We start from the raw sequence: 13767 nt of genomic DNA on the forward strand, positions 1-13767 counted from the left end.
GCGCGACGACATGGCACTGACAATCAATTTCAAACACAAGACATTCAACCGGCGACGCGCCAGAACGCTCGAAACCATACCTCAGAATGCCGCCGCTCACAACCTGCGATCGTCGACACTGATGTCTCGCAGTGGCTCTCAGAATTCAATGCGACAACCAACCGTCACGGCTACTTCCGATACTAGTATAATCAAGTCTTTCGAGAATTTGAATGCCAAGTCGCGGCCGGGGTTTTCATTTCAGCGCCGACATGTGCAAGATTTATCGAGATCGCGAGTTACTTTTGAGGAGCCGGAACATCCACTTCACGAGTCCATCTCATCCTCGAGCTCATTGCGGTCGCGACCGACTTCGCCGGCTCCAGAGTACTTGTCGGCGCTGCGGATACCGGATGCCATGTCCGGCTTTTCTTCTTCCCGGCGGCCGCGGTCGCTGATGTCGTCATTGAGTGAGAACGATATGCACCGCAAGGACGACGACAATTCTTCGAAGTACTCTGCATCGGCGCCAATATCTCCCCGCAGCAGTACATTCCCAGCTCCAACACAATCTTTATCGCCGAGTCCGACCTCTTCGTCGTCATCCTTGTCCAATTATAGAAGTTTGGCTAAGCTGCGGAAAAAGGTCGCGTCTGCATTTTTCTCCAATGCATCGCAAAAAGAAACGTCCAAGTCAGTGTCATCGTCACGGAGTAGTTCAGAAGTCAATGTCTCGAGTCAGCAGCCGTCTATCGCGACTCCATTAGCTACATCGCCTGTTCCAGAGGTGTCATCTGGTAGGAATAGCGCGACAGGTTTTAGTTACTTGCAGCTAACATTGTTCAGGTGCTTCGTCCCCCCTTACACGATCATTCTCAAATCTCTCGCGTTCAAGCAATTCCACTACCACATCAGCTTCAGCATTACGAGGGGCACGACCCCGCAGTCAAACACTCTCATCTCTCGACAACGATCGACGAAACCGCCGGGAATTCCACCAGCTAAATCAAATCTCCAGTATAACGAACCTACTGTCGCTCCGCCTCCGGAGCGGCAGCGAGCCAAATTTCGCAGAACTGAAAGTGCGCGAGAATCCTACAGTGCCACAGAAAGCACCGTCACCTCAACAATCGGAGCCACTACTTCCGCTTGCATTACTGGACACTCAGTTGCCCGACGGGCAGGAAGGCGAAAATCCGGCAGATTATTTAAAGCGGGTCGAGAGTTTAGTTAGTCGGCGTGACATTGCGCTATTGCTTGCTAAGCGTGACGACGAGTTCCACCAGACAGTGTTACGCATGTTTTGTTCAAAGTTCAATTTTACGGATGAGCCGATTGATATGGCGCTGAGGAAGTTTCTGCTGATCGTGCAGCTGCCGCGGGAATCGCAGCAGATTGATCGAGTTCTGGATGCTTTTGCGCAGCGCTATCATTACTGCAATCCAGAGCTGTATATTTCGAAAGGTCAGTGCTTTTGTTCGTGGTATGCTGTTGATAGACTGGGCTAATCCGTCTGTGCAGACCAGGCGTACGTCGTTACTTTCTCTTTGATGATCTTGCATACAGATGCGTTCAACAAGAGTAACAAGCACAAAATGCAAAGGCCTGAGTATGTGCGCAATACACAAGTAGACGGCGTGGCAAGCGAGATTCTTGAGGTGAGCGTCTATCTGGTCCGGCTAAAAAATAATCATAGCTAATCGACGTAGTGCTTTTTTGACAACATCACATATACCCCCTTTGTTCACATGGAGGAAGAAAACGATCCCAGTAATGTCCAGTCAGAGAAGCTGACCGATCGACAGAGCATTGGTAAACAGCGGAAGAGCTTGATCATAGGCAAGCCCACGAAGGAGCCAGTGGATCCGTACGTCTTGATTGCGGAGGTATGTGACCAGAGGCACATCTAGCCGTCTAATACTGACTCTGAGCAGAACCGACTACATCACGTGCGGCCGAGCTTATCGGACGTGCTCAATCTTGAAGATCCATACACATATGTCGGCACGGCACCTCAGTTCGACGTCACGGTTCTACACAAGGAATTCATTAACGGTCCTCTGCTTCAGATTCTACCTCCCCGGTCGCGTCAGCCTACGTTGATGTCACCTGAGCTTGGATTCCACAGCCACCTCATGCGCACCGATCAGACTATCAAGTACATCAAGGTTGCAAAGATAGGCGTTCTTACGTCACTGGAGCGCAAGACGAAGAAATCGTCAAAAGCGCACTGGCGGTCGTGGGGTGCGCTGTTAACGTTGTCCCGCGTGTACTTCTTCAAAGACGTCAATTGGGTGCGGGGGTTAATGGATCAGCTAGACCCCACATTGGCTGTAGACGAGAAACCCGTCGGCGGGGATGGAGATTCTTACCGGTTCCCGCCGATTCAAGGATTTCATGCTGACGAGGTGATGTCGACAGAAAACATGGTCGCTCTGTTGGACCGGAGCTACACCCGTCGCAAGAACACGTTCGTTATGATCGCCAAAGGAGGTGTGCAGGATTGGTTTGTGGCTGATTCTGAGGCGGAGATGAATGACTGGATTGCCAAGGTGAACTACGCTGCTGCGCTGAACACGTCTGGCGCAAATTTGCAGGGCGTGAACAAGTCCGCAGATGGGAGTCCGGACCTGCAGCATTTGGTCGGGAGTCTTAGCCCACTCCGGACACGGTCGCAGTATCGCACAGTGGAGAGTTCTACGGGCGAAAAAGGGCATCTTTTGTTCTCGTCTCTGTTCTTCAATGAAGGGAGCCATGTATCGGATGCGGGCACAGTGGCATCGGCTAAGGAAGCGACGATTGAATTCGCCCTGCAAGTCGCTGAGGGCCGACGGGACGCGTTGCAGTGCAAGGTCAGACAGCTCGAGGACCATTTGTTTTCCCAGACTCAGGAACTCGACGCGGATTCCCGCACGGCCAAGCATCTCAGCATTTTGACGCCGATATTGCCGCGAACACGAGACTCACTGATTCTGTCGGCCGGCTTGGTATCAGCGAAGATGGACTGGTTGCGAATCGAAGTCATGCGCACTCGTTGCTTTCGCGAAATTTTAGTCAAGGAACTTGACAACGAGCACGAGATGGTCGGGTTACTCGAAAAGAAACTCGCTGTTCTCAAATTGCAGAGGCGCGATGAGGAGAAGATGGATGGGTAGGACGGTGTTGCTGGTGATGCGGTAATTACACGCGCTGTTGATCTGGCGAGTTGACTTTTTTTTTTTTTTTTGAGATTGTACGGTTTTAGTTATACAGGCGTCCTGCGATAGTGTCTTTGTTTTCGTTTGAAGGTATTGATTTTGTTAGAATGTTTGTATTTGTGTATAGGATAGATGGACAGGGATTTGTTTTGAAATATTTGTCAGTTATAGAAGTTAAGCGTTCATTTACGCTGGAATTTGATTCGTCCATGCGACAATGTGATTGTTAGCAAATCCTCGCAAGTTCCGGTGGTCTATTGCCGCATACGGGATTGCATCCGCGCCGGTCCAAATCATGAAATAAGCAATCGACATTTTTCAACAATAATCGGCCGGTGGCCAATGCGACCGCCCGCCCCTGAACCCGAAATTACAGTCAAGTAACCTCGGGGGAGTAAGGAGACAAATATTGTCTCGCCCGACGGCGTGAAGGTTTAACATCACAGACGAACCCCTCCGCCGGCGCACGAAAGCTAGTTACACAGCGAAATGCGTGCCCACTCCAGTGCCGAACGAAAAATGACGCGTTGGATGAAAGTGAGGCTTGGGGGTGTAGACTGTAGTTGTCATTGTTACGACTGCGAAGGAGCATTACAAGCGGTGGCTGAAACGAAATAATATGGTGTAATCGAATCTGCTTACGCTAGGGGTCCCTACGAGCAAAACTATACACGTGGCTAACCGATTACGCGGGTTTATTGATACCCGGTACCTGGATTGACTCGCGACACTTAGGGGGTCCGACACCCTTTTTCTCGGGGGGCTACATGCCTCTGCGAAAATTTAGAGTGCCGCGTCGGTTGATGGAGCAAATTTTCAGTTTGGCAAAGCCTTTCTGTGCCAAATGCGAGAAATTGAACGCTTAAGGTCATTCACACGGCACTCGGACGAGCATAAGGCGAATTGCTGGAGCATATTACGTCCTGGATTCCTAGGTTCATAGTCTTAGCCGGAACACCGACAACCGTGACTGACAGATGGATGATTGTGTCATTCCAGTACCTATTGTGTGGGCCCGAGAAATTATTAGGAAATTACAAATTAATCAACAAGTGCGAGAGGAGGCTACTCCAATCGAGTTGCGACGGGAGCTTGCCAAAAATAGCATGGCCTGAAGCTTAAATGTCACACGAGCAGGAGATAAGGTTCGAAGTGGACGTTCCATGCGCCGTGTCGAGTGCTTCCATGCGCTTGCCGTCTTGAGTTGCCCACGGCTCCTGCGCTAACTCTAACCCTAACACTAGAAGGAGCCGGAGCGGAATCTGCGCGGCATCAACCCAGACACGATGTCAGCCGTTGACAAAATCGCTATTTTCTGACACAGAAGACCATATAGGACCGGACCGATGATGGAATATCTGGTACAGACGCAAGTGAAAACGCGGTGTACCGTGTACGGGCGACGCGTCGTACCTCAAATATTCCCACTTTTCGGTATGGTGACAATCTTGCCGCCAACCCCCGCTTATTGGCGATTTCATTCCAGCCAGGAATTCAAACTATGATTGCTGTTCCCATTATTTTTACCGGACTCAGTTCAATGACGGCTCATCTGAATCCGAGCTTTTTGTTCGCCGATCCACGTCAGCGGCCATTCTAACTATAGTCACCACGCCAAAGTATCGGCGGCTGAGGGCGGGCTGACTCGTGTAATTGATGTGCGTAAGCAATCTCCTGTCTGGCAAATGGCTGTCGCGTTCGCTATCTAAACTCTAAATGAACGCGTCCCGCCCGACAAACGCAGCTGTCGAATTGAAGCGCGTGCTGTGGACTCTGTTTGCCAAGTATTAAATTTTTGTCGCGGGAAAATATGTTATGTAATACCGGCAATACAAACCAGTTTCCCTCGATTTAAGTTTCTCACCCCCGGATCTTCATCATTTGCAAAATAGTGCACGTGCGCCACTTGTGAAGGCCATGGAAATCGGCGATTGGCTGTCCCGTATCGTTTAAGATTTTCCTAGCTCACTACTGAATGCTCACGTAAATCTTGGACAGTTGTCACAAGTCTCTAAGATGGTGCTCTAAACATTTTCGTTGCCAGAGACAACGTCAGCAAATTAAATAGCAATCGAACTCTTTTATTATGGCGCCACATTCTTACAAAACTCCATACCAACTTGCTGCATCGTTGTCAAGAGAAAAGATGGGCAACACCGGATGTCATGTGACCCGTGACTGCGCTGCGGCTAATGGGTAAACAGGCATTGTGACGTTACTTCAAATTGCGCCGGAATAGTGAGAACACGAATGGCAGCATCAACCCACATCGCCGCAATCATTTGGGCTCACGTTAGAGCCTTCGCTATCATACCGTATTATTAGATTTTAGGACGGCGATCGAACGTCCCCGCCATGCCCAAACGATGTTCCAGCATCTTGGCGCGTACGCATCTAATATAAAAAACCAGTCACGTTACGTCGATTAGCCGGCCGGATCTATGTTTAGATGTTACTATCGAAACGCATTGTCGGGAGTCGGCGACGTCGAGATCGGCCGCGGGTTGGCATTGACGTCAGTGGCCGTGACCTAAGCCGACCATCGATGCAACTTCATTAGACCTCGGTGTAGGCTACCTCAGATTACTGATAGATCGTATGTTTAGAAAGCTGGTGGAAACACCGGACTATTTTCAGTCCGGGAGCCATGCAATGTAACCCTAACCCAAGAAATAATTGAGTTGGAATTAAACTCTACCAAATCCGAGCCTTTTGGTTCAGTCCAAGCTGAATTAGCGTAGCTGCGGACTTTAAACGTTTCCACTCATAACCAGTTCTGGCCGACATATGAGCATGTATTGACAGAGTATTCATTAGGAGAGTCGACGCGAATGGCCGTCGATGATGGAGGCATAGTGCCTCAACAACTTCATGGTATGATAGAACGTGGGGGCGGGGTTTAGTCGAACTTGTGCAAAGTTTGTTGGTACAGCAGCTAGTCCTGAATACATGGTTTAATATCATAATCGAAGCACGATTGCACCGCTGGCCGGTACTCGCCGACGGATATTTATTCAAAATTAACAGCTAAATGTGCAAAGTATCACACCCGCGTAACAGACATTGGAATCACGTTCAATCGGACCTTGGACTTCCAGCCGTGCACTAATCACAGCTGTCTCGAACAACCGAGTTAGCACTTAGCAGTTCCCCAATCGCGAGTGGTACAAGTTAACTCGACTTAAAATTAATTTAAGCCAAAACTATTCCCAATAAGGGATTTACTTGGTATGTTCCGAGTAATCCTTAATAATGCGCCGCGATAGTCTGTTGTCAATAAGTGAGGTCCGCAAGGTATCTCGCAATTTTCAGATCAAATAAAATAACTGCGACTTTAGCGCAAATAACGCATAAATGGTGATGCTTGCTCTTAAGACTCGGTGACTGCTTGTGGCAATTTCTCGCGATGTCACAGAATGCACCACATCACTATGTTCGACACCTGGATCTCACAAATTCTTGCAGAAGTCGGTGTCACATGCTCTAGTCATATAGTAGAAGACTCATAGTACCACTCGTTAGATAATTTAAGAGAAGGCTGACATTGTGATGGGGATTTTCCTGCCGGAGTTTGCTCTTACTATTGATGGCCGTTTCCGATGTGTTCCGCACCACAGTCAACCGTGACCTGCTAACCCCAGCAAAATAGCCGTAATGCCCTGGTCCGCAAGTCTCAGCTTTGACTGCCTCGTCGGCAGTCGCCGCTCGTCAGCAAGCACATTTGAGCTGCCGAACCGCACAGATCCGGGATTTGTTTTACATGAGGTCACACCGAGTCAGAATTAATATGATTTGTGACTTTGTAGCAGCAGTGTCGACCTTGCATCACAGATTTATTTGCTACTTGCTAATGTTTCCTCGGCTTGTTTGTGATGGGAAATGAAGTAATTTGTCGAGCTGCGACCGGAATTGGCGTTCAAGTAGAGAATGACAACTCGCCGAGAGAGTCTTGTGAATCAACATCGGATGGACTCGGACGGCTGACGTTTGTTCGCTACCAAGCCGAACCTCTCTCAGTCCAGACTGCACCCGGACTAGCATAAGGCACCATTGCATACTGAGCAAGCGGCCCTGCAGAACCGGGACCTTGGCTAGTAAATGTGCCGACCAGGCCCAACGAGCCTTCAATGCATTGGTTCACTAGACAGCAGCTAGTCGCGCGCACGCTCGTTTGCTATCAGCGTTCGGACCAACGACGCAAGTGTGCGCCGTTTGCTGTCAACTTTTCCCACCGAAAAAACCGGACCCACTTCCAGACCTGGACCCAACCCAACTCCCAAGGTGCATTGGGGACTGCTTTAAGATGCCCGGCAGGTTAGTCTCTCGCACTTCTCGTGCACAAACATGATTGCCGTTGGCGCGCATGGAGCAGCAGAAATCGGGCATTTTCGCGCGACGGACACTTATAACGACTTCGGCGTCGCCGATAAAAGAGCAGGTCTTCCGCCACCCGCACTCTTTGAACTACATGGTGACCCAGTGCGGGACCGCCACAAATTCATTATCTTCCTCCATCGTACATCGTACATCTTACGCATTATTATATAGCTAGACCGCGCGGTTAGCTGCTGACATCCGTCGAGCGAGGTCAATTGGGATCCTGACTTCGCGGTAGATAATAGGTTTGATTTTATATCACTAAAAGAACCCAGCGATGCAGGAATTATTATTGCATGACATCATGACTCATGTCGATGCGCAAAATGTTTGACCTGTCTCAACAAGGGACCCGTTCGGTTTTGTTCGAGCTCGCGCAAATCAGAGCCAGACGGTGGGCGCATCTGACCACAGGACTGGCCCACTACGACTTAGCTGAGGTGGCGCGAAGTCAAGCAAGCACACTAGACGCTGAACCCACCGACCGCCTGCACTCACTCGCTTGCCAACCTAAGTTCACTGCGACTTGCTCGCCAGCCGGATCCAATAGCAATGCATAGGCTGACCAAACCTCACCTCTCCAGATTCCCCACCGAGCGGCAGGTACCGCAGATCGTGAAAACCCCCGACCCCCGACCAGAGGCGGGACCATAACCGCACTAGCCCACTACTGCAATTATATTATGATCATCTCGAACTATCAAATTGTAAATTTAACAGGATGCGGCCCAATCCGGCGTCGCCGTCGTCGTCGCTGCAAAGACCAACAGCCGCTGGCATGGTTCAGGCATCTGGTTCGCCATATTCCCTGAAATATGCCCGGGTCCCTATGTCATAACCGCACGTGGGTCGAGGGAAGGACTAGACGTTGACTTCAGCGTCCGTCCAAAGGACTAATTAAGGGCAGAAGTTTATCGCGGCCAGAGTTCAGGTTGGTCCCAAGCGGGCAAAACTGTGTTTGATATTTTAATCTTAGTTGGGACCCACGTGCTTACCATGGACGGGTAAGTTCTACGAATTTTTTTGGTTCGGTGGTCCGTGTGTTGAAATGGCCTAGCCCGGGCATTTAAAGTGTTCAGACCTAAAAACAGAAATGACAATTTTAGGGATCCTCCCAACGATCGGCAGGCACAGGTTGAGACAAATTTGCACAATGGCATGAAGACGAAATGGAACGGGATTGTGTGTAGTCAATCGTAATTCAATTCAGATGAATAATATATATGCAGAGCAGTTCCCAAAGATATACACCTGGTCCCCAAGTAACTTACAGTAAATTAAACGCTAGCCATGGCAAACAATAACAAAAAAACCACAGATAACACCACCGATTCCCAACCGTGATAGATATGATCATAATTTAAATAGTAAAAATACATCACATTTGTTAACTGCGCAACAAATGCTGCACTGACCCCCTACTCCGTCTCCTCCTTATTCTCCACGTCCACGGAACTGTCGCGGCTGCTCTGCTCCTCCTGCTCAGCAACATCGTCTTCATGCTCAGACATCGCCGACGCCGTCGTCGTACTCGAGTTATTCCCCGATAAATGCTGCTGATGCGCTTTTGACCGTCGCAATCGGCGAAGACGACCCTGCATCAAATAATACGCACCGCGACGGACAATCACTTCCAGTAAGCTACGCTCATACCCGTACAAGTCCCGCGTCTGACGATAGATTTCCTCAATGATCCGCCGCCGGTCTTTCTCCTCAGTGTCGCGGATCCAGGTGCGCTCGCCCAGTGGGAATCCTTGGTCCTGCAGGATTCCGAGAATATGTTGTTCGCGCGACCGAGCCTCGTCGGGGTCATGCGCAAGACCCATGCGTGCGTGGAGATCAGGTAACGGGATCCGCGACTCACTCTGTTTTCGCGGTGCGCGAGGTGGTCGAGCCGGCGTAGTGCTCGACGGCACTCCCGTGGCCATTGCTGTCGTCAACTTTGGCGAGCCGGCAATGGACGAAACGGTCGAGCTGCCGTTGAAGAGAGGGTTGCCGGGACTGTACGTCAGCGACGGCGACGACATAGGCGTCGACAACTCGGACGAGTTGGCGGACGACGACACGGAAGACAAGTCAGACAAAGACGAGATATCGGATGCCATACGCATGCGCTTCTGCGGTCGCATGGCACCAGCGAGGTCGAGGCCGAGCCCAAGTGCGTTGGCGAGATCCTGGCTTGTCAGGCTCGACAAGTCGAGCGTGCCAGGGAACTGAAGAAATTGTTTCTGCTGCCGTTGCTGCGCAAGCGCGGCAGCTGCCATGCTGGCAAAATTGGACGTCGTCATGGGCTACGGGATTGCATTGGCTTGGAGGAGATCCGCAGGCGACGACATGTTGATGTCATTGTAGATCTTTGGCCTACTGTGCACGTTAGCATGATGGTGTCCAGGTCAGCAGACAACAAAGATGCACATACATCTGGAATGATTGGGAATCGTTGAGCATGAAGCCATTGTTGAGGTCATCGTCCGCGAAAGTCAGGTTGGCTTTGGACGGCCAGTCAAACGAGAGATCAAGCGGGTGGACTGTGTTTGAGTGCGCGTCATCGTTGCACAGAACCGAGGCTGATCCGTCGAGAAGGGAATTGCTGGCCGCAAGCGAAGAGCCAAAGAACGACGGACTGACAAGGTCTTCGGCTGGAGTAATTGGCGAAGGGTAGTCGTCAAAGCAGACCCAGGACGACACGTCGTCTGAGGCGGGAGTCATTGACAAAACGTCCATTGTTGTATTCTGTATTGCTGTTATCGTAGAGAGTCGTATTATAAAGAGCGAATGTATATTTTATAGTGTACTAAGTGGTAACGAACGACGATGCGAGTGCGGAGACTAGGGGAAAACCAGGGGTCGGGGCGAGACGGAGTTGGGTGTCGAGAGGATATATGTAGTTTCCTCGGTTGCAGACTGCGAGTCCGGCCAGGCAATCTGCACGGGCCGGTGGTATTTCGAGCAGAATGTTAATAAAAACACAGGGGAGCCAGCGAGGCGAACTCGATCCGCAGAGGCTGGCCACGTTGCTTTTTGGCTTTCCACATCGGCTACCGTAGTGCGAGTGGCAAAGTACCGTAACCGAATTCGCACTGTACGCAGCTACGTACTGCTACTTTGACCATCACAGTACTTAGAGTGGAAAGACTCGCCAATTGCTGGCAAGCAATACTCATTTAAGCGGCTGATGCACCCATCGCCGGGAGTACCACTCTCTTACTGTACGATGTGACCCAACAGAAACGGCACACCTTCAGCTAAAATCGTCCAGTTTGGCCATCGTGCTAGTGACCTGTGAGTTTTGCTGTGAGCAGCATCACATTTTGCTATCAGCTAATGATCTTGCCCGCGCCACCACCGCAATCGGCAATGCCTCGCTCTCATAGCGGCATACGCCTCATCCGTACAGAAGGTATGGGCTTATGTACCAGACTGAGACTGCGACTGCAAGGTAACCTCCGCAGATCAGCAAGGGCTGGCAAAAGAATGAGGAGTAATTTACAATAATAATCCGCAAGAATGCACTTCAACCGCGTTGAATGTTTCTTCACATGTTTTTGCCATGATCCCATGGTCAATAGCAGGACACGTTCAGTCTGTCTGTGTCCGGCATTGGAACATAATAATATAGGACAAAACCTTTAATGGTGTGTAAGCGATCATTGACATGTCCAGCCTCTGCAATTTGCGCCGGAGTTCCAAAGCCTCGGCTCTGACCTCGCCCACGGCTCGGCCAAAAGTCGATATACGATCGGATGGGCTGACACCGGACCCTGCTGGCTCCTTTGAGTGGCAGGCAATAATAACCTTGAACCATGCCCGATCGCCGGCGATGGGGTCGATGGGTGGACGGCAGTTGCCAGGCGGCGAGGCCTGAAGCGTCATGGTCCCAGGAATTGGGTACCAACACTGTGGTTGTGCCGCTGTTTTTCAAATCTTGCCGGCCATCCGTCATTTTTGACGGACCCTCGACCAAGTGATGGGTTATCGTCGTCTGATTGTACGATTGCGTGACAATTAGCAGAATTGCAGCCTTGAGCAATGCATCGTGCTAAGAGCCTCTGAATGAAGGTGCGGTAAATAATGCGATTAGATTTTCTGTGGCTGCGTTATCCCATAACGGTTCACTCAAGGCCACTACTCGTAGAGTCAGGAATTGGAGCCCACAATGCCCGACTCGCATTCAGTCCGTTGCAGTATTCTCGCATGGTTTTCTACACTAGACTCGAATCGCAAGTTGCCGGCGACCTTGGCGGTAATAGCAGTACGAATCCAATCTCCATCTGCATTCTAATGGATCTACGAGACGAGTCCATGTGTTATCGTAAGCAAATACCGGATAGGAGCTTGGTGGCCAATGGCCGTTAGCATGCATACGGGCACACTGATGAGTTTGAGGCCATCGTTGTTGATAATGCTGTGGCGATATCAGTAAGACAGTTGGAGAAAAACTGACAGCCTTTCCGGATCAGTACCTGTAGTTCCAAGCGGTAGCTTATTCAGAATTAAATCTTATCATTTTTCCGTTTGAGTCCAATGCCCGTACTACCAATCGCGTCGGGAGTATTGTCCAAAAAATCACACTTAATTTTTCCCCCCCCCATGCGTGCCTGGGCGCGTTGCCGTCTTTCTCTGATCCCTATGATTCACTTCAAGAGCGCATAATTATCTGTTTTGCATATGTGCTCGGCTCATTGGTCAAACCAGCGACCAAAGCCTGAAATCGCGTGCGTCGCTCGGAAGCTTCGTCAAGATCCCATGTTTCCAGGTCTACACTCAACGCACAAGTCATCCATCGAACCACTTCATCACGTCAGCCTCAGGTCCAAAAAAATCTGCCGAACGCGGTGCGAGCCATCGCGAATTCATTAATCCGAGCGCCAATTTAGCTTTTGGTTTTAGCTTGTCACGCGAAATCTCTAGCACGACGCAACGCCTGTCGCACGTTCTTCGCGTGCCGGGGTCTTGGCTGTCCTCAATCTCTGTCAACATTGCTTACTTTGCGATTGCGTAGAGAATCCATTAGTTCAAGCTGTGTCTGTAACCATCAAATAACAATATTCTGATAAATTAATTAATCTATAGACTGGTCTACTGGTAAATTGCTGATTAGCTGATGGATTTGTCGATCGATCCATTCATTAATCAATTGCCTGATAGCATGTGAAGTCCCATGTACCAGAGAAGAGTTTCGATGATGTTTCAGAATTGAGTTTTAAACTAGTAGCCTAATAATGCTTTATCAAGATATGTGGGGACTTTGCATTGGCTGTCTTAGCGCAAACCTAAATAAGCCCGTGTTTTATTGCATTTTGTTGGGCATCCACCGTCGTTGAAGCAGTTTGGAGCTGCTAGTACACAGCTGGAAGGGAGACAGAGTGTTCGTAACTGAGACTATATTCGACCAGACCTAGAGCGCCGCATCAATAGTAATCGGCTAATTAGAAGTGCCGGTGCTCAATACAGCTTTGAAACGACCATGAATTCATTCTAGGAGTCCAATATATTTCGCCTAATAATACTAATGCAATCGGCCTTTCTATACCAGTCCTGGTACCTTACTCGTCCGTTCCCTGCCAACTCTTCAATGACGCCTTCTGTTTCAAAATTAAGCTGACACACTTTGGCACGGGCACCATTTCTTTGTACGGTGGGTCGCCGACGATCCGATTTCAGTCGCCGCGACAATAATTGTTTCGTCTTGCACTGATCTGAGATACTTCATATTTAGTATTCCGACTTGGCAATTCGAAGTTTGATAAATTGATAAACGGCATTGTCGATAATCGCGAGAGCAATTATCTCTCAGGAGGCTTGGATCAAAGTCTAGTCCCTGCAACTGCAGGATGAATCTCATATGATGATATCCTCCGCACTGTCCATAGGTCTGGAAGACTTTGCCTACTTCAGCAATATTGTCAATTGGTGGTGATCTAATTTTCATCCTAGTCATAGCCTACGCGGGCGGGCTTGATAGTGGTGCTAGCCAGTTCATGGATGACGACGGATGCTAGAAATGCATCTTCGGTAATTAATTCTCCCAGGGATCTTGATCGCGCGGTCGGCAGAAGGCAAAAACCAAATTAAACCAGACAGCTTTTATGAAATTTGAGCCTGCGGAAGAGCTTATTGGCCCTGTCGAATATGCACAGACGCGATAAGCTTTGCAAGAGAAAGTTAAAAGCGTTGCCGTTTTCAGCTGGTTGGGGATGGTGGTGTGATGATT

The 13767-nt window shown here is 49.7% G+C and overlaps 3 protein-coding genes across 3 annotated transcripts; 1 reads left to right on the forward strand and 2 right to left on the reverse strand.

The window, feature by feature from the left end:
* Positions 1–436: 436 nt before the first annotated feature.
* POJ06DRAFT_193269 (uncharacterized protein) lies at positions 437–3134 on the forward strand (the record flags this gene model as incomplete). Its single annotated transcript, XM_056184906.1, has 5 exons — positions 437–776; positions 826–1443; positions 1501–1637; positions 1689–1865; positions 1914–3134. 5 exons carry the CDS (start codon positions 437–439, stop codon positions 3132–3134), a joined length of 2493 nt encoding a protein of 830 aa, XP_056046472.1.
* Positions 3135–8971: 5837 nt separating this feature from the next.
* Positions 8972–9817, reverse strand: POJ06DRAFT_265883 (uncharacterized protein; the record flags this gene model as incomplete). Its single annotated transcript, XM_056189112.1, has 1 exon — positions 8972–9817. One exon carries the CDS (start codon positions 9815–9817, stop codon positions 8972–8974), a length of 846 nt encoding a protein of 281 aa, XP_056046473.1.
* A 27-nt stretch (positions 9818–9844) lies between these two features.
* On the reverse strand, positions 9845–10526 carry POJ06DRAFT_288146 (uncharacterized protein; the record flags this gene model as incomplete). The annotated part of the gene is made up of 2 exons (XM_056190287.1): positions 9973–10526; positions 9845–9914 (listed from the first exon to the last, which is right to left on the reverse strand). Exons 1-2 carry the CDS (start codon positions 10275–10277, stop codon positions 9845–9847), a joined length of 375 nt encoding a protein of 124 aa, XP_056046474.1. The 5' UTR covers positions 10278–10526.
* Between the last annotated feature and the right edge of the window lie 3241 nt (positions 10527–13767).

The sequence above is a fragment of the Lipomyces tetrasporus genome (assembly GCF_029532465.1).
Source record: "Lipomyces tetrasporus strain NRRL Y-64009 chromosome Unknown POJ06scaffold_2, whole genome shotgun sequence".
Classification (NCBI taxonomy): Eukaryota; Fungi; Ascomycota; class Lipomycetes; order Lipomycetales; family Lipomycetaceae; genus Lipomyces; species Lipomyces tetrasporus.